General features: G+C 36.4%; 1 protein-coding gene across 1 annotated transcript in view; it reads right to left on the bottom strand.

Annotated features, from left to right (window-relative positions):
• The window catches only part of UTRN (utrophin), a 604,813-nt gene that overhangs the window by 345,738 nt on the left and 237,292 nt on the right, over positions 1–21,783 (bottom strand). Inside the window, exons 35-41 of the mRNA XM_017849334.1 lie at positions 12,834–13,013; positions 9,577–9,705; positions 8,782–8,952; positions 7,213–7,374; positions 6,652–6,789; positions 1,416–1,607; positions 395–567 (exon numbers count right to left, since the gene is read on the bottom strand). Coding sequence (XP_017704823.1) covers positions 395–567; positions 1,416–1,607; positions 6,652–6,789; positions 7,213–7,374; positions 8,782–8,952; positions 9,577–9,705; positions 12,834–13,013 — 1,145 coding nt within the window. The remainder of the gene's footprint in view (positions 1–394; positions 568–1,415; positions 1,608–6,651; positions 6,790–7,212; positions 7,375–8,781; positions 8,953–9,576; positions 9,706–12,833; positions 13,014–21,783) is intronic.

Here is a 21,783-nt window from a genome sequence, read left to right as displayed (position 1 = left end):
CAGCACTTTGGAAGGCCGAGGCAGTCAGACTGCCTGAGGTCAGGAGTTCAATACCAGCCAGGCCAACATGGTGAAACCCCATCTCTACTAAAAATACAAAAATTAGCCAGGCGTGGTGGTGTGCGCCTATAATCCCAGCTACTTGGGAGGCTGAGGCAGGAGAATCTCTTGAACCTGGGAGGCAGAAGTTGCAGTGAGCCAAGATCGCGCCATTGCACACCAGCCTGGGTGACAGAGCAAGACTCCTTCTCAAAAGAAAAAAAAAAAAAAACAGGGCATCCTACAAGGATATGAAACACGTTCTCATTAATCTCAATGTCCACACGACCCTTTTCATGGCCCATGAACTTGCAGGCAATTTTTAAAATTAAACATTAATTTCATTTATACCTACCCCTTCCGATCACTGTACATTCTACTAATTCTGTCCCATTTTGCATTCAGCTGAGTAAGTGTATCTCTGATCTGAATGGCTTCAGGTCCAGAGGCTTCAAGGATGACATCTGGCTGTTTTTCATGAATGACTGCGATCTGCTCTCCAAGTTTGTCCAGTTGGTCTTTGATATTCTAAAAATATATTGTCATAGATTAACAAAATCCAGCAAAGTAACAAAAAAAGGAATCACAGATGACCAGAAATTTATATTGTAGAACACTCATTTGAAATAATAATGAGACATAGTCATTGTTAATCACAAAAACTGGAAACTTTTTAAAAAAATAATACCCTGTTTTGGCCAAAGTGTGTGGAATATGCTACATAATATACTCATGGCAGGAAAAGAAATCCTCACAATAGTAGCATTTGTGCATGACACATGAAAAGCTTCAGTAACATTCTCTATAGGTAATGAGGCATTTGAAGCTGGAAATCCTGATATTTTCAAATATCTAATAATGCTAGTTTAAATGAGAGGAATGCACTATCAAATCCATATTATCAGTGAGTTTATTTTGACTTTAAATATAAATGCAATCAAGTTACATGAAAATGCCTTGCTAGAATTTAAAAGTTTAATTAACTTACAATCAAAATGCCATTCCACACCTCAACAACTGGCCAATTTTAAACCATTATAGATTGCCTGATAAATGCCGACAATTAACATCAACTGACAATCTAGTTTACAAGACAGGAAGGTGGTCTATGTCTCTGTTTAATTTTAAACGAAGGCTCTGATGTTGCAAATAATTTATAACTGTGCACACTTAACAATCCATACCCATGTTTTAAAAATTCAAAATGTTTTATGTTTTCTTGGACAATATACGAAAGCTTTACTAGTCATACATATTATTAATCCCCTGGCACAAACTGTAAAAGATATCGACCATCTAAGTAGGCGCAAGAACAAATTTCTTCCTCTACTTCTGCATTAACTGTGGCCATTCAAACACAGTGCCCGGAGGTCTACCTTCAGAGAGTCTTCCTGAAAAGAGAAGTCTTCGTAGATAGCAGTGATGAGCTCTGGAATATTAAGCGATAATTCAACATCATCCATGCAAAGTAAAATTTTGTTAATTTCAACCAGATAATCTGTAGGAAGAAGTGATGATCTAATTCCAGAAGCAAGTTGACCCATTTTCCTCTGTTGAATAGGGAATGCCTACAAAAACAGCAAAAAAAAAAAAAAAAAAAAAAAAAAAAAAAAAAAAAACAGGAAAAAAAAAAAAAAAAGTATTAAAATACCCCCACAATGAATAATAACAAATTCAGAAAATATATGACTATTGTGTGAAGGAATGAAATATCATGAACCAAATTTTTAAAACTTAGTTTTAATGTTTTATATTATAAACCTACCTTGCAACAGAAACCCTTAACAATCTGTATTCTAATTTTCATCTGCAGCATGCTATTAAACAGTATAAGTATGTTAATAATTTGACAGGCTTTAAGGTCTATGTCATCTAAACTCAGAAAACAAAAAACATAACAATTCCTTTCTTGAATTGTTGAAAGAATGAGAATATGTTGCCAATCATAAAGTTTTGTACGAAATAAAACATGTTGATACCATTATTATTTCACACTTTTAAAAATATCACAGTCTTAAAATTGCGCCTCACTGCTAAAAATATAAGCAAGTTAAACATGTTTCCATAACACAACATGAAATACACAAAGGGTTTTGATTAAAATAATATCCAGGTAATTCAGTATGTAATCTTAACCTCTGAGAATAATATTACAGAGCAGGAATATCCTACATGAGAAAATAGATCATGAAGTGCCATATTTAGACAGACTTGAGGCTCTATGGACTACTCATCTGCCCTAATACAGATTTTCTGGATCCTCTTCTCAGATCTTTCTTTTTCATTTTTATTTTTTTGGTGGGGTGGGGACAGAGTATTGCTCTGCCTCCCAGGCTGGAGTGCAGTGGTGTGATCTGGGCTCACTGCAACCTCTACCTCCAGGTTCAAGTGATTACCCTGCCTCAGCCTCCTGACTAGCTGAGATTACAGGCGTGCACCACCACACCCAGCTAACTTTTATATTTTTAGTAGAGATGGGGTTAAACCATGTTGGCCAGGCTGGTCTCAAACGCTTAACCTCAAGTGATCAGCTGACCTTAGCCTCCCAAAGTGCTGGGATTACAGGCATGAGTCACCACACCCAGCCCTCTTCTCAGAGCTTTCTAAACAATAAAGTGCTCTCTGGGATGGACCACCAGTCCTTCAGGAGTTTAAATCCTCTACTCCTAGATGGCTACAATTTAATAAATGCTGTCTATTACCACTTCCAAAGGGCCAAAGTGCAGCTGCTCATGAATTAAGGTACCTTCCTTGATACTTTCACTTCTCCTATGTTGAACTTCTAAAAAAATTATAATCATCTGTAAATTCGAGATGATAGTTAAAATGATCACAAACGCATGTTAATATAGTTAGTGATCTTGAAAATGGTCACAAGGCAATCTCTAAATGAATCCAAGACTCATGACTAAACACATTGAGTGGATAACATGGTGTTGAACCTAGAGGACGGCATTATTGCCTCCTAGAATCTGTAAGCTGCTTTCATCAATTGATGGGCAGTTCTGGATAGCCAGGTTAGAAGCAGGTCTATAGATTTTTTGACTTTAACAACAGAACTAATTATACTTGCCACCAAGATTAATTTTATTATCCTAATGCCACATTTTTACAATTTAGTCAGAGAGCATTTCTAGATGTTTACCCATATGTCTAAGGAAGTGAATTCTGTGCTTTAAGCAAATATAAAAGAATGCTGAAATAAATAACATATCTACCCAGAAACCAGCTACGAATAAAAAGATGCTAAGTATTTTTTAAGAAAAGAAAAAATCAAAATAATTCTTTCGGATTTTCATTTCAAATAAGCCAATGTTTTATTTTGGAAGATCAGAAAACGATCTAGGTTCAATTGTTCTCCCTCTTAACTTTAAGGAAAAGAAAATAGCCCATTGAAAGTGTTTCTATGAGTAATGATGTCAAAAAAAGTAAAAGAGGAAACTGGGACCCGTTTTCCTTCTTGGCTTCCCACCCATTAACCAAAATTTTGCTGGAAGGTCATCTGTTTTCCAAAAGACCAAAAAACTCCAGACATCCAACTACTTTATTATACTTGTAAGACATTTACCTTTGTAGTACTTTCCTCATTTAGCACCACTAGATAATACATGTCACATAGGTAAATATTGAGAGCCACTTTTATACCTCAGCTACTACTACAAGACTGGAATTCCTGTGCTGCTTCTTCAGTTACATAACGGATTGTCATTCTGCAAGACCACATGTACCTGAAGCTTTAGAATAAACTAGTGAGGTCAGTAGGTATCATAGAGTTCCAAGTTTAAAAAATTCACATTCATTAATACAGTCTCTTTTTCTTTTCAGACTATAAGACAATCCAAGATTTTTCTGAGTCTTCACACTCTTACAGAAGCAGCAAGGCAGTTCAAGATTTAAACATGTGCTTTCTGTATTCCTGAAATTGATTTTTTTTTCCCCCAACAGAGTGATCAATCAAAATGCCCTAGGACTAAAAAAAATGTCCTCAAGATCTGACCGAGACATTACTTCTGGACAATTTTATTTTTAAAAAATTCTCCTAGGACACAGAAACACAAATATACTAGAGGTCAGTACTGACATGAGACAGTGTTACATGATGTAGCTCACATAATATAGCAAAGTCCAGATTAAAGAGATTTTTAAGTGACTGTTTTATTAAATTTCTAAGTTTTGTTTTACCAAACCACAGGAAAACCTGGAACTAAACAGAATTGAATATTCATCAACTTTCTGGAGGATAAAACTTTTAGATCACAAAACAGGAACCCCAAAAAATCACTAAAGAAAACATAGTCACCTGTGGCTAAATGAAAATTTTAAATGGTTGCATCTTAAAGGTAAAATAGTTAGAAGATAAATATCAATACGTAATACATTATAGCAACTATGGCAAGTGGTTAATGTCTTTAAAAAGTACTCATACATAATTTAAAAACAGTAATACTCTAGTAAACAAATTGGAAAAGGTCACTTAACATATTTCAAATAAGACAATGAGTCCTGTAAACTAGTGCTTCTCAATCCTAATTGTACATTACAATCATCTACAAATGTTTTGTGTTTTGCTTTTGTAAATGCCCACACCTAGGTCCAAGCTGAGAGATTCTGATTTAACCGGTTCAGGAATTAGATTTTGGCACCGTAGTTTTTTTAAAGTAATTCTAATTCCCCAAAGTAATTCTAATGTTCACAGTTAAGAATCATATCAGTTTGAAAACTATAGATTTGAAGTATGTATCATAGTTGGCCTACCAATGTTAGTAAAGCCAGAATGAAATTAGCTTGTATAGTATACATTAGTACTTTTAACAAACAAATTTATTTATATATTAAAAGCTTAAAACTTATTTCTATTTTGTGCCAGTAATAATTTCTGATTTCAGACCCAAAGATGAAAAAGATATGGCCTGAACTTGGAGAAGCATTAGAGAAGAAAGATACATTAAAAAGTCACAATAAAGCAGAAAACTATAATATAATCTGACAGAAGTTAGAAATAAAATGGAGCTGAGTCTTAAAAAATAATGCATTTTTCAGCTAACCTAAAAAGACAAAACTCACTCTAGGGAATGGGAATAAAATTAGTAAGTTCCCAGATGTGCATATGATGTGTTTAGGAAAATGTAAAGAAAACCAGCATAGCTGTCCTACATGGCAAGTGACAGGAAATCAAAGACATAAGGAGCCAGGGGTCAGACTGAAGACTTTGTATGTTGTTGTATTGACAAACCTTGCATTTAAAGCTTTTTCTGTATTTTGCAATATTTTCCTAAACAGTTTCTTAGATGAAGGAATGACATGATCAGCCATGACTTGGGGGAGAATAACTCTGAGGAAGATACAAAGGACATACTAGAGTGAGAAAAAAAACAGACATAAGAATATGTCCATGGGATATAATATCATGGGAGAAAATCATAAGTCTAAATTATGGAAAGGATAGTGAAGTAAAATAAGCTAAGTCACTTTCTCATGATCATAAAACAAGCAGCTGGTAGAGCAATATCTAACTTGAGGTTCAAACCTGTATGTTGCTTCAAGCAGACCCAATGGTTTTAATGCCTACTCAGTGTGATGTGAGAAGATATGTGAGGAACAAGAAATAGTTAACAAGGCTTCAGCCTTGAGAGAGTGACTAGTTTTTAAAGTATAGTCATGCATTGCTTAGTAACAGCAAGGACATGTTCTGAGAAATGTATCTTTAGGTCATTTCATTTTCATGCAAACATCATAGAGTGCGCTTACACAAACCTAGATGGTGCAGCCCCCTGCACACCTATGCTATGTGGTATAGTCAATTGTTCCTAGGCTAAAACTTTACAGCACGTTATTGTACTGAACACTAGAGGCAATTTTTGAAACACAATTGGAAGTATTTATGTATCTAAATATATCTAAACATAGAAAAGGTACAGTAAAATTACAGTACCATCATCGATCTACTTAATTTCCGAAGTCATCAAATAAAAATCTTTCTAGAAGGAACTACCAAAGAACAGACCCCAGGGAACAAGAGCACACTTAAAATGCAGATAGAAAGACTGCCATTTTAAAAAGAGCTGGAGCTGGGTATGGTGGCCCACACCTGTAGTCCCAGCAACTGGGGAGGCTGACACAGGAAGATTACTTGAGCCCAGGAGTTCAAGATCAGTCCGGGCAACATAGTGAGACCCCATCTTTTAAAAAAAGAAAAATATAAAGAAATAAAAAGGGAGCTGGTAGTGAATCTTTACTAGAATATAAATCAGATTACATCAGTTTCACAAATTTAGTTATTTTTAAACTAGAAACTTTTTTTTTGCCATAGCCAAGACCTTCACAAATAAAAGAAGGAACTGGAGGAAGTCACTTCTGAAATAGATAGAGCTCTTTTAGGTTTGATACACAATCAGAAATCCAAAAGAGATGGCCAATAATAACGTTTTACATTTCTATTTTGAGTTCTGCACCATCCAAAAATATGAACACGTCTAGTAACACACACTAACGAGGAGGAGATGATATTCCAGCTGGTGTGTTTTAAAGCATCTGTGATGCAGCATCACACATCTGAATGGCAAGAGTTAAGTAAGGTATTTAAATGCAACAGAGACTCTCCAGTCGTAATACCTTAATTTTGTTGTATCTTGTATGCAAAAGTAATAACTGCAAACGGATTTTTTCTTTTTTATTATCTTCCATAGGTTGATGTAACATTTCTTCTCCTCTTTGTAGAACTTCCTCAATCTGGGCTCTCTCCTCATCCATCTAAATGTTTAAAAGGAAAAAAAAAAATGACTCAAAAGAAAAGTGCTTAAGGTCACTTCCTAGGAGCTCCTAAGGAGGAAAACCAACCTACTTAGTATAGTCTAAGTCAAGATATGTTAACCTGAATGATCAAAAAATTTATGTTGTTTAAAGATATTTTATATTTGAAGATAAAATATCTCAAAGAGAGTTTAGCAAACATTAGATAATACTAAGAATTATGTTTAGTTCAGAAAGTGTGTCTATTTTCTTTTTAAGTACATGAATCATGTGACTCTTACATCAACACACATCAAAAAATCACATTTGAATTTGTTTCATCATGTTTGACAGATTATATGGGTAAACATCATTGATGTAAAATAAAATTAATAGAGAAGAAAAATGAGAACACCATGGTTTATGAAATCTCCTTGAACCAACCTTTCCATCTTCATCACTGGATTCCAAGTGTTTTTCCACAACTTTTAACATATTTTCTATGTCATTTTCTAAATTTTCCAAGTCAGAGAAAGGCACACCAGTTTCAAATGTTTCAGTGGTGACTAAACATCGGTATGATAATGGTTCCTGAGCAATTAGCAACTGTAGAAGGAAAAGAATTCTCTGAAAATAGATTTTTAATTTGACTTTCCATCATTAATCAGAGAGATGGTGTGTCAAGAGAGAAACTAGCATTTTTTTTTAATTGACTTTCCTATTCAGCTCAGATAACTTTGATTTCATTCATTTATATGGCAACGATTTTACCAATTTAGACTTCTCTGAATTACTCGTTTTCTTCAAACTCTAGCCAGGGATGTGATGTAGTGTTGCAATTCATTGTGGCTGCCCAGACTGTTGTGGCGTGGATCTGGAGACCACATGCGAGCATAGTAGGAAACTATGGCCATGATCCAGAAACCATCTTTATCATGGCCACAGAAAGGAAGAACAGCCACCCAGCCCCCCAGGGCAGGGACATCTCACAGAATGTCTCCCAGTTAAGTTTCCTCAGTAGAATTCCCCTTGAATTTTCATACACAAACGTCAAAGAAGTGCATATTTCTCAATGTCATCTTTTCAGATAACATCTACATAGAAAAATTTTATATTTGCTTAACTAAAACTCAATAAAACATTTTTAATAAAAGTAAATGCAGATAAATACCATCTGAGGTTGGCTAAGTGTGGGAAAACTAGCACTCTCTCATAAAGCTCCTATTTCTTACCTTCTTAATTAAATGTATAAAGCTCTTTTTTAAATTTATAAAATCAGGTAGTACTTTCCTACCTTAGGTTTAAATTGTGAAATTATCTAACTTTTAGATTTGTCGTCATGTAAAACACAAAAAACAAGTTCTGTGGTGTGTGCAGTGTGAACACATATATAGAGTAAGACCATAAAATAAAGGGTTCAATATTTATCCCTAGCTTGGGAATTAGTTTAATCATTTCATAACCAATTCAAACCTTTGATTGAGTCTTTGAAATCTTTTCTCAAATAGGTTATTTTCTTCGATACTAATTGCTTGTTTTCTCTCCTTCATATGCACAATCACAAAAAAATAAGGACAAATTCCATTCAAAGAAAAAGTGATCGAAAATATTTTAATTTAAAAATCGTTGGCTGGTGCAGTGACTCACGCCTGTAATCCCAGCACTTTGGGAGGCCAAGGCAGGTAGATCACTTGAGGTCAGCAGCTCGAGACCAGCCTGGCCAAGTTGGTGAAACCCCATCTCTCCTAAAAAAAAATACAAAAATTAGCTGGGCGTGGTGGCAGGCGCCTGTAATCCCAGCTACGTGGGAGGCTGAGGCAGGAGAATAGCTTGTGCCTAGAAGGCGGGGGTTACAGTGAGATCATGCCACTGCACTCCAGCCTGGGTGACAGAGTGAGAAAACAGTAAAATTAAAATAATAAAATAAAAATTGTTTATGTATATACTGTATGACTATCATTTAGATACATACCCATAGGAAAAATGGTTTATTCTAAAAACGTAATTACTCACTTTGGCACTTTTGATATGTTGAGACACCTTTTCAAAGTTCCTATTCAGCTCAGCTAACTTTGGTTCTACAAGCTCCCTGCTTGAGCTTCCACGAGCATTCATCAAAATAAGGGCTTGATCGCGAACATTTTCAACCTGGAGGTTGGCATCATCCAGCTCAGATACTAAACGCTAATTATAAGAAAACACAAAATTATCTCATGGGAAATATCAAACCCAAACATGAGTGTGATGCTCTTACAGAATGAAAGGTAGTTTAAATAAATATCTGGAATCCCCAGTAAGAGATTAAGAGATTTCAGCATAATCAACCAGGCAAGAGCTGTTCACATAAGGCTCATTGGAGAACACAGAGGTAAGCAACTCTCATTGGAGAACACAGAAGTAAAACTCGCTGGAGAACATAGAAGTATGTAAGACATATTGGAGAGTACAGAAGTAAGACAGACTCATTGGAGAATACAAAAGTAAGTAAGATTCACTGGAGAATACAGAAGTAAGCAATACTCAATGCAGAATGCAGAATTAAGCAAGACTCATTGGCATCTTACGTGAATAGCTTTTACTCTTGTTGATTGTGCTGAAATCTCTTACTAATCTTTCGATTTCAATTCAAGTTTGTCTCTTATTGAGTTTGTCTCTTATTGTCTCAGTTTCTTCCATCAAAATAAATGTTAATGAATCTAATGCTTGGGAGGAATAAGAGCGTAAGTAACTTAGAGCATTACACAAGAGAAAACATGACAACAAAACATTCGACCCCAAAAGTGTTACTGATGTCTCTACGTTTGCCACCTTCACAATTTCTTCCCGTTTACTTGCTGGTTTCTTTTCAATTTCATCCAATAGAGCTTCAGCTTGATACAGCCAGGTACTTATGTGGGCCACATTTCCATCAAATATTTCTAGTTGGTTCTGATGGTTCTACAAAGGAATTAATAAAATGCTTACATAACCATATGAAATATTTAATATGATAATCTTAAAAGAGATTTAAAAGACCTTCAAAGAGCAAACTGTATCATGAATTTAAAGAAAAGCTTTCATCTTCCTGCAGAGCTCTTCTTCAGTGCATAAATCTCATTCCTAAAAATGCACATCTATGCTGCTTAACACTTCTTTTTTTTTTTTTTTTTTTGAGACGGAGTCTTGCTCTGTCACCCAGGCTGGAGTGCAGTGGCCAGATCTCAGCTCACTGCAAGCTCTGCCTCCAGGGTTCAGACCATTCTCCTGTCTCAGCCTCCCGAGTAGCTGGGACTACAGGCACTCGCCAACTCGCCCAGCTAGTTTTTCTGTATTTTTTAGTAGAGACGGGGTTTCACCATGTTAGCCAGGATGGTCTCGATCTCCTGACCTCATGATCCGCCCGTCTCGGCCTCCCAAAGTGCTGGGATTATAGACTTGAGCCACCGCGTCCGGCCAATACTTCTTAAATTTATCTGATTTAGACCTCAGCACAATAAAAAGTTGAAGTAGAATAAAAGGTGAAAGTTTCTTTTTCAATTTCAATGCAAGTTCATCTCTTATTCCTCATTCTTATATTACAACTGATCTGATTTGCCCTCCTCAATCTTTTTTATTTATTTATTTTTTTTAAGATGGAATCTTGCTCTGTTGCCAGGCTGCAGTACAGTGGTGCAATCTGTGCAATCTCGACTCATTGCAATCTCCGCCTCCCGGGTTCAAGCGATTCTCCTGCCTCAGCCTCCTGAGTAGCTGGGACTGCAGGTGTGCACCACCACCCCTTGCTAATTTTTGTATTTTTAGTAGAGACAGGGTTTCACCATGTTGGCCAGGATGGTCTTGATCTCTTGACCTCATGACCCACCCACCTCAGCCTCCCAAAGTGCTGGGACGACAGGTGTGCACCCGCACCTGGCCCATATTTTTTAAACACTCACTTATGGAATAATTTTTTAAAATGATGAAAATATGAATTGAATAAAAGATTCTGTATGCTCTGCTTAAAGGACAGTGCCTTTGTCTCCTTACCTCTATATCACCAGCCCTTAATATTACATCTGGCACAGACCACAGCAAGATGTCCTGAAGCAGGACATGAAATGTGCTTGACAGAACAGATTTGAAAACAGAAGCAACAGTTAAGCAGATTATGACTGGGAAAAGCAGTTAATGTAAGGCAAGAAGTTAGAGTGTGACCGAAAAGGGTAAGGAGGCTTATGATGAAATTAACATTTAGCAATTATATGTTGTGGGATAAAAGAAACTGGAAAATGCTTAGACAGTAAAAGTTTTTACAAAGAAAGAAATTATTAATCTATAATATGAAAAATAGTTGAAAAAATAAAATGTAGGCTGGGTATGGTGGCTCACGCCTGTTATCCAGTACTTTGGGAGGTCCTGATGGGAGGATCACTTGACCTCAGGAATTCAAGACCAGCCTGGACAACATGGTGAAACCCCATCTCTAAAAACAAATACAAAAATTAGCCAGGTGTGGTGGCAGCTGAGGTGGAAGGATCACCTGAGCCTGGGGAGGTCGAGGTTGTAGTGACCCGTGATCATACCACTGCACTCCAGCATGGGTGACAGAGTGACAGCCAGCCTCAAAAAAAAAAAAAAAGTGAACAAATAAGAGACATAAAAATAAAAGAAAACAAACTTGCACTTGTGCCCCTGAATTTAAAATAAACATTTAAAAAAAGAAAATGTGAACTAATAAATGATATGAGAAAATATCAACAGTGATCTGGATCCTAAGTAGGAAGAACTGATGAGCACCAGACTTGTTTACCCCTTTCAAGCAGGTAAATCAAATGTTCTAACAGCGTTAGAAAGATGCTGCTTGAATGGAGAGTTTGAAAGGTATAGACAGAAGAATACAGAAATAAGGGCCATGAGAATGTGAAATAAAGCTAGTAATTAAAAATTAATATATAAAATATTTAATGAGCATATTCTATGAGCCAAGAATCTCATATTCACTATTATATTCAATATTTAACAACTCTGTTAGGTATATACTTTTGTTCTCATTCTCTATATATGGAAATTTAAGCTTAGTAACATAAAGTAACTTAGCTAAGGTTAAACAGATAATAAGTCATGGACTGTGGATATAAATCTGTTAGAGATCAAGAGCAAAGTCCATGCTCTTCACTGCCTTACACATCCTGATGAATTTAAATAAATATTCAAACACACAATAATGTATGCTTGATGTCTCTATCCATTACCTAGTAACTCTACAAATTTGATAAAAGTCTTATCTCAGGTATTTCAGAATTAATAAAATATATATTTGTAATTATATATATTTATTAGAATTTCAGAATTAAAATATATATATATATATAAATGACAATGCCTTCCTCAGCAGGGGAGGGTGGGGTGGCCATATATTCACAGTTAGTATCATAGGAATGTAAAACACTATAAAATTAAATGATAACTATTTCCATGAGATAATTTACAGAGTAGTGGCATAACCAAAGACTAACACATATACAATATTTAATAATTATAGCAAAATCGAAAATTGGTTGTTTTGGTTATTTAATTGGTTATTTAAGAGCACTACATGTTTAAGGCTCATAATCAATCATTGCAAAACTGTATGAGACAGATACAATAATGTCCATTTTACAAATTAAACAATTGAGGTTTAGAGAATGTTTAAGTAACTTGACCAATGTTACTGAGCTAGTAGTGAAAAATTTTACATAGGCCATCAGATGCTAGAGCCTGTGCTCTTAACCAGTATGCCATTATTCAAACACTATAAAGATTATATATAAAAATAGCTTCTGATAGTATGAAAATTAAATACAATATGAAATCATTAAAATGAAACAAATAAGGTGCATTTACTAAAATATGAAAGTACCTAATTCCACGTAGATCATGAATATTTTAGAAACATTGTTTTTCAAAGAAAAAACAAAACCTAGTCTAATGAAATTAATTCACAAGCAAAATATTACTGTGACACACAGTAAATAGGACTTGAAATTTAATCAAAGTTGTACTCATTTCAAAAATAACTAGAAGAGAGGAGAAGATTTCATCATTAACTTTTTCCTGACACATACCATCAAGGTATTGCACCAATCTTCAGTCCAAGTACGAACTCGGCTCCACCCAGCATTAAGGACGCAGAGCCTCTCTTCTAAAATAGGCTCGCTGCCCTCAATTAAGTTTTGCAGGGCAGCACTACTCTCTGTGATGGTATTTAAATCAACTTTTCTCTTTTCCAGACCCTTCAGAACATTCTAGAAAATAAAAACACCAAGACATACTTGATTCTTCAGAATATTACAAAAGTGTATATAACCTTAAATTATTAAAAACCTTTCCGCCACATATACAAAGTAATCCATGACTCCCTAATTTACAATGACAAAGTTTACAAAATTCCTAAACTTATTAACATAGTGAGAATTTTAAGTTCCAAATGAAAACAAAATGTGTAATTCAGCAAATACCAATGAGTGTTAATGCACTCAGCTGTGGGAAAGCAATTATTTCATTTATTTGAATATAAATCCATTTATTACATATGAATGCCAATTACCTTCATCATCACTCTAAATGTAAAGGCGCAATTTCATTTTCAGTAACTACAAGCTGGCAAAGCAGAAGGATCCTAGAACTCACAACTTAAAAAAATTCACAATGAATTTATCTCCTAGATTACCAAAGGAAACTATCGATGTGTACTATAGGTACTTGCAAGGGTAATATTTTATAGCTGGCTGATTTCACATATAATAGCTCAAATAAACATTACAAAAAAACATTTCATATAAGTAATTCACAAGAGAACAGCAAGTCTAAGCTTTGGTCTTACAACTGTCATAAGTGCAAAGATAATACTCTGGATAGTATGATGATAAAGTGATTGGCACATTCATAAGTTTCACCAGGCAAAATGTATAGTCACAGAATTATAGAGAGAGCATGAGCTCCACAATTAAAACTACAAAGCTCTTTCAGTCAAAAAGCATATGCATGTATCTACCCTACTGCTACTATTAATGATCATTTTTTAAATCAACATTTAAACCAATAATTTTAAGGAACTCAAGTTTATATTTATACATTAAATCACACCTTGGAAAGCATACCAATTACAAATTCACAAATGAGTCCAGGTTTAAACATTCACTTGGCCATGTCAATTACTGGTATATTTATGAAGGAACTGAAATACTACTTTCCAATGTTCTTCTCTAGTGGAGGGGGTGGGGGAATAAAGGATACCCAATAGCCATGCTCTCAGCAATTATTAATAAGAATCTTTCATTTCTTCAGTGGGTATATACTGATTGACTAGAATAGCGTTTAAGAACTATAAAAAAAATGAACTACAAGTAATTACATCTAAATAGTACACATCCTTTTTTATAGTAAAAAAGATTACATTGAAAATAGTGATATTTAAGTTATGGAATAAAAACAATATTCAGAAATGAAACTATTATTTAAGTTTTGCATTGAAAATAATTTTACATAATCTTTAAGTGCAAATACATCAAAATGCTGTGAAATCTGCATGTTCCTTAAATCTGAAAAGACAATAATAAAAAGATGGTGGTTATGTTATTAATACATACTGATTTTTCATTTGATTTACTCTAATGAAGAGAATGTGCTGTGAATTTGTGTCTTGTATATATCATCATTATTTCAATTCTGAAATAAGATTAAATGGAAACTTAAGAGCATATTATTCCAAAAGAAACAAATTTTTCATTGCTTTCAGTCTTTACCTAAAAAAGCTATGAGAATCAGCTGAAAACGAATTGAATTTATAAGTACAGGACCATGGATGTTTAAAAATTAAGTATATAAAATCAATTATCACCTATGTACCAACAATAAGCACTCTGTAAAAAAAGGAAAAGTATATTTTTACATAGCAATAAAATAGATATGTAAGAATAAACTGTGCATACATGAATAATATTTGTAAAGAAAAAAATCAAAACATTATGTAGGAATGTGAAAGAATTTGGGAGAAAAATGAGATATGTATGTTACCAAATAGAATTAATATAACAAACATAGCAATTCTGCACTAAACAAATGTATGAATTTAAGGCAATTCAAATCAAAATTTCCAGTAGAATTTAAGAATTTAACAATAAAAATTCTAAAGTTCATATAAGATACCTACCAAAAACAAAGCATAAAGAGAGGGAATCCATTAACTGCAGTTAAAATTTACTATAAAACATGGCTAAACACTCTAAACACTGGTACATTTCACAGGGTCAGATCAGTGGAGCAGAAAACAATGAAAGGAAACGGGAAAATAAGAATATATGAACTTAGCATGTCAAATCCGTGGGGACAAGGTTAATTACTCAACCAATAGTGCTGAGATAATTGGTCATCCTTTTGGAAAGAAGGTTAGAGCCTTACCTCATGAAATATACCATAAATTCCCGAAATTCCAGAAAGACTAATGCATTAAATATAAAAAGATGAAACTATGAAAGAGCTAGTAGGGGAGGTAGCTGGTAAGATGGCCAAATAGGAACAGTTCCAGTCTGCAGCTCCCAGCAAGACCACCACAGAACGCAGGTGATTTCTGCATTTCCAACTGAGGTACTTGGTTCATCTCACTGGAACTGGTTAGACAGTGGGTTCAGTCCATGGAGGGTGTCACTTCACCAGGGAAGCACAAGGGGTTGGGGAACTCCCTCCCTTAGCCAAGGGAAGCCATGAGGGACTGTGCTGTGAGGGACGGTGCTATCCAGCCAAGACATTACACTTTTCCCAAGGTCTTTGCAACCCACAGACCCAGAGATTCCCTCAGGTGCCTACACCACTAGGGTCCTGGGTTTCAAGCACAAAACTGGGTGGCCGATTGGGGAGACACTGAGCTAGCTGCAGGAGTTTTTTTTTTCATACCCCAGTGGCGCCTGGAACACCAGCAAGACAGAACCGTTCGTGCCCTGGGAAAGGAGACTGAAGCCAGGGAGCAAAGTGGTCTAGCTCAGCAGATCCCACCCCCATGGAGCCCAGCAAGCTAAGATCCAATGGCTGGAAATGCTTGCTGCCAGCACAGCAGTCTGAAGTCAACTTGGAATGCTGGAGCTTGGGGAGAGGGACATCCACCATTACTGAGGCTTGAGTAGGCAGTCTTCCCCTCCCAGTGTAAACAAAGCCTCCGGAAAGTTCAAACTGGGCAGAACTCACCACAGCTCAGAAAAGCTGCTGTAGCCAGACTGTCTCTCTAGATTCCTACTCTCTGGGCAGGGCATCTCTGAAAGAAGGGCAGCAGCCCCAGCCAGGGCTTATAGATAAAATTCCCATTTCCATGGGACAGAGCACCTGGGAGAAAGGGCAGCTGTGGGCACGGCTTCAGCAGACTTAAATGTTCCTGCCTGCTGGCTCTGAAGAGAGCAGCAGATCTCCCAGCATAGCACTTGAGCTCTGCTAAGGGACAGACTGCCTCCTCAAGTGGGTCCCTGACTCCCATGCCTCCTGACTGGGAGACACTGCCCAGCAGGGGTCAACAGACACCTAATACAGGAGAGCTCCAGCTGGTATCTGGCCAGTACTCCTCTGGAATGAAGCTTCCAGATGAAGGAGCAGGGAGCAATCTTTGCTGTTCTGCATCTTCCACTGCTGATACCCAGGAAAACAGGGTCTGGAGTGGACCTCCAGCAAAGTTCAGCAGACCTGCAATGGAGGGACCTGACTGTTAGAAGGAAAACTAAAAAACAGAAATCAACAACATCAGCATCAACAAAAAGAATGGCCATGCAAAAACCCCATTCAAAGGTCACCAACATCAAAGATCAAAGGTAGATAAATCCACAAAGATGAGGAAAACCAGCTCAAAAATGCTGAAAATTCCAAAAACCAGGATGCCTCTCCTTCTGCAAAGAATCAGAACTCCTTGCCAGCAAGGGAACAAAACTGGATGGAGAATGAGTTTGATGAATTGACAGAAGTAGGCTTCAGAAAGTGGGTAATAACAAACTCCTCCAAGCTAAAGGAGCATGTTCTAACCCAATGCAAAAAAGCTAAGAACCTTGATAAAAGGTTACAGAAACTGCTAACTAGAATAACCAATTTAGAGAAGAATATAAATGACCTGATGAAGCTGAAAAACACAGCACGAGAACTTTGTGAAGCACACACAAGTATCAATAGCTGAATCAATCAAGTGGGAAGAAAGGACATCAGAGATTGAAGATCAACTTCATAAAATAAAGTGTGAAGATAAGATTAGAGAAAAAAGAATGAAAATGAACAAACAATGCCTCCAAAACATATGAGACTATGTGAAAAGACCAAACCTACATTTGATTGGTGTACCCAAAAGTGACAAGGAGAATGGAACCAAGTTGGAAAACACACGTCAAGATATTATCCAGGAGAACTTCCCCAACCTAGCAAGACAGGCCAACAATCAACTTCAGGAAATACAGAGAACACCACAAAGATACTCCTTGAGAAGAGCAACTCCAAGACACACAATCATCAGACTTACCAAGGTTGAAATGAAGGAAAAAATGTTAAGGACAGCCAGAGAGAAAGGTCAGGTTACCCACAAAGAGAAGCCCATCAAACTCGCAGCAGATGTCTTTGCAGAAAACCTACAAGCCAGAAGAGAATGGGGGCCAACATTCAACATTCTTAAAGAAAAGAATTTTCAACCCAAAATTTCATATCCAGCTGAACTAAACTTCATAAGCAAAGGAGAAATAAAATCCTTTACAGACAAGCAAATGCTGAAATATTTTGTCACTACTAGGCCTGCCTCATAAGAAGGAAGGAAGCGCTAAATACGGAAATGAAAAACAAGTACCAGCCACTGCAAAAACATACCAAAATGTAAAGACCATGGACACTATGAAGAAACTGCATCAACTAATGGGCAAAATAACCAGCTAACATCATAATGACAGGATCGAATTCATACATAACAATATTAACCTTAAATGTAAATGGGCTAAATGCCCCAATTAAAAGACACAGAGGGGCAAACTGGTAAAGAGCCAAGACCCATCAGTGTGCTATATTCAGGAGACCCATTTCTTGTGCAAAGATACACATAGGCTCAAAATAAAGGGATGGAGGAATATTTACCAAAGAAATGGAAAAAAAAAAAATGCAGGACTTGTAATCCTAGTCTCTAATAAAGCAGACTTTAAACCAACAAAGATCAAAAAAGACAAAGAAGGGCATTACATAATGGTAAAGGGATCAATGCAACAAGAAGAGCTAACTATCCTAAATATATATGCACCCAATACAGGAGCACCCAGATTCATAAAGCAAGCTCTTAGAGACCTACAAAGAGACTTAGACTTCCACACAATAATAGGAGGAGACTTTAACACCCAACTGTCAATATTAGATAGATCAGTGAGACAGAAAACTAAAAAGGATATTCAGGACTTGAACTCAGCTCTAGACCAAGTGGACCTAATAGACATCTACAGAACTCTCCACCCCAAATCAACAGAATATACATTCTTCTCAGTACCACATCACACTTATCCTAAAATTGACCACATAATTGGAAGTAAAACACTCCTCAGCAAATGCAAAAGAACAGAAATCATCACAAACAGTCTCTCAGACCACAGCACAATCAAATTAGAACTCAGGATTAAGAAACTCACTCAAAACTGCACAACTGCATGGAAACTGCACAACCTGCTCCTGAATGACTTCTGGGTAAATAACAAGATTAAGGCAAAAATAAAGTTCCTTGAAACCAATGGGAACAAAGACACAACATAACAGAATCTCTGGGACACAGCTAAAGCAGTATTTAGAGGGAAATTTATAGCATTAGCTGCCCACATGAGAAAGATAGAAAGATCTAAAATCAACACCCTAATATCGCAATTAAAAGAAATAGAGAAGCAAGAGCAAACAAATTCAAAAGCTAGCAGAAGACAAGAAATAAGTAAGAGCAGAGCAGAACTGAAGGAGACAGAGACACAAAAAACCCTTAAAAAAAATCAATGAACTCAGGAGCTGGTTTTTTGAAAAGATTAACAAAATAGATAAGCCATTAGCCAGACTAATAAAGAAGAAAAGAGAGAAGAATCAAATAGACACACACACACACAAAAGAAAGGGGATATCACCTATGATCCCACAGAAATAAAAACTACCATCACAGAATTCTATAAGCACCTCTATAAAAATGAACTAGAAAATGTAGAAGAAATGGGTAAATTCCTGGACACATACACCCTCACAAGACTAAACCAGGAAGAATTTGAATCCTTGAATAGACAAACAACAAATTCTGAAATTGAGGCAGTAACTAATAGCCTACCAACCAAAAAAAAGCCCAGGATCAGATGGATTCACAGCTGAATTCTACCAGAGGTACAGAGAAGAGCTGGTACCATTCCTTCTGAAACTATTCCAAACAATAGAAAAAGAAGGACTCCTCCCTGACTCATTTTATGAGGCCAGCATCATCCTGATACCAAAACCTGGCAGAGACACCACAGAAAAACAGAAAATTTCAGGCCAGTATCCCTGATGAACATCAATGCGATAATCCTCAATAACATACTGGCAAACCAAATCCAGCAGCATATCAAAAAGCATATCCAACACAATCAAGTCGGCTTCATCTCTGGTATGCAAGGCTAGTTCAACGCAAATCAATTAACATAATCCACATGCAAATCAATAAATGTAATCCATCACATAAGCAGAATCAATGACACAAACCACATGATTATCTCAATAGATGCAGAAAAGGCCTTCAATAAAATTCAACACCCCTTAATGCTAAAAAACACTCAATAAACTAGGTATTGATTGAACATATCTCAAAATATTAAGAGCTATTTATGACAAACCCACAGCCAATATCATATTGAATGGGCAAAAGCTGAAAGCATTCCTTTTGAAAACCGGCACAAGACAAAGATGCCCTCTCTCACCACTGCTATTTACACAGTATTGGAAGTTTTGACCAGGGCAATCAGGCAAGGGAAAGAAATAAAGGGTATTCAAACAGGAAGAGAAAGTCAAATTGTCTCGGTTTGCAGATGACATGATTGTGTATTTAGAAAACCCCATTGTCTCAGCCCAAAAACTCCTTAAGTTGATAACCAATTTCAGCAAAGTCTCAGGATACAAAATCAATGTGCAAAAATCACAAGCATTCCTATACACCAATAATAGAGAAACAGAAAGCCAAATCATGAGTGAACTCCCATTCACAATTGCTACAAAGAGAATTATATAGCTAGGAATCCAACTTACAAGGGATGTGAAGGACCTCTTCAAGGAGAACTACAAACCACTGCCCAAAGAAATAAGAGAGGACACAAACAAATGGAAAAGCATTCCATGCTAATGGATAGGAAGAAGCAATATCGTGAAAATGGCCATACTGCCCAAAGTAATTTTCAGATTCAATGCTATTCTCATCAAGCTACCATCGAATTTCTTCACAGAAGTAGAAACCAACTACTTTAAATTTCATATGGAACTAAAAGAGCCCGTATAGCCAAGACAATTNTATTCTCATCAAGCTACCATCGAATTTCTTCACAGAAGTAGAAACCAACTACTTTAAATTTCATATGGAACTAAAAGAGCCCGTATAGCCAAGACAATTCTAAGCAAAAAGAACAAAGCTGGAGGCATCACACTACCTGACTTCAAACTACACTATCAGGCTACAGTAACCAAAACAGCATAGTACTGGTAACAAAACAGATATATTGACCAATGGAACAGAACAGAAGCCTCAGAAATAACACCACACATCTATAACTCACTGATCTTTGACAAACCTGACAAAAACAAGCAATGGGGAAAGGATTCCCTATTTAATAAAGGGTGTTGGGAAAACAGGCTGGCCATAAGGAGAAAACTGAAACTGACCCCTTCCTTACACCTTATACAAAAATTAACTCAAGATGGATTAAAGACTTAAATGGCAACACCATTCAGGACACTGGCATGGGCAAAGACTTCATGATTAAAACACCAAAAGCAAAGGCAACAAAAGCCAAAATTAACAAATAAGATCTATAAACTAAAGAGCTTTTGCAGAGCAAAAGAAAGTACCATCATAGTGAACAGGCAACCTAGAGAATGGGAGAACATTTTTGCAATCTATCCATCTGACAAAGGGCTAATATCCAGAATGTACGAGGAACTTCAACAAATTTACAAGAAAAAAACAAACAACCCCATCAAAAAGTAGATGAAGGATATGAACAGGCACTTCTCAAAAGAAGACATTTATGTGGCCAACAAACATATGAAAAAAAGCTCATCATCACTGGTCATTAGAGAAGTGCAGATCAAAACCACAATGAGATACCATCTCATGCCAGGTAGAATGGTGATCATTAAAAAGTCAGGAAGCAACAGATGCTGAAGAGGATATGGAGAAATAGGAATGCTTTTACGCTGCTGGTGGGATTGTAAATTAGTTCAACCATTGTGGGAGACAGTGTGGTGATCCTTCAAGGATCTAGAACCAGAAATACCACTTGACCCAGAAATCCCATTACTGGCTATATACGCGAAGGATTATAAATCATTCTACTCTAAGGACATGCACACATATGTTTATTACAGCACTATTCACAATAACAAAGACTTGGAACCAGTCCAAATGCCCATCAATGTTAGACTGGATAAAGAAAATGTGGCACATATATACCACAGGATACTATGTAGCCATTATGTAGCCATTAAAAATGTGAGTTCATGTCCTTTGCAGGGACCTGGATGAAGTTGGAAACCATCATTCACAGCAAACTAACACAGGAACAGAAAACCAAACACCACATGTTCTCACTCATAAGTGGGAGTTGAACAATGACAACACATGGACACAGGGAGGTGAACGGCACACACTGGGGCCTGTCAGGGGGTGGGGGGTTAGGGGAGGGATAGCATTAGGAGAAATATCTAATGTAGATGACGGGTTGATGGGTGCAGCAAACGACCATGGCACATGTATACCTATGTAACAAACCTGCACGTTCCGCACATGTAGCCCAGAACTTAAAGTATAACAAT

This window comes from Rhinopithecus bieti, unplaced genomic scaffold (assembly GCF_001698545.2).
Source record: "Rhinopithecus bieti isolate Rb0 unplaced genomic scaffold, ASM169854v2 scaffold_32264, whole genome shotgun sequence".
NCBI lineage: Eukaryota > Metazoa > Chordata > Mammalia > Primates > Cercopithecidae > Rhinopithecus > Rhinopithecus bieti.
The sequence above is the reverse complement of the archived record's forward strand: the minus strand, read 5'-3'. Positions and strand labels throughout refer to the sequence as shown.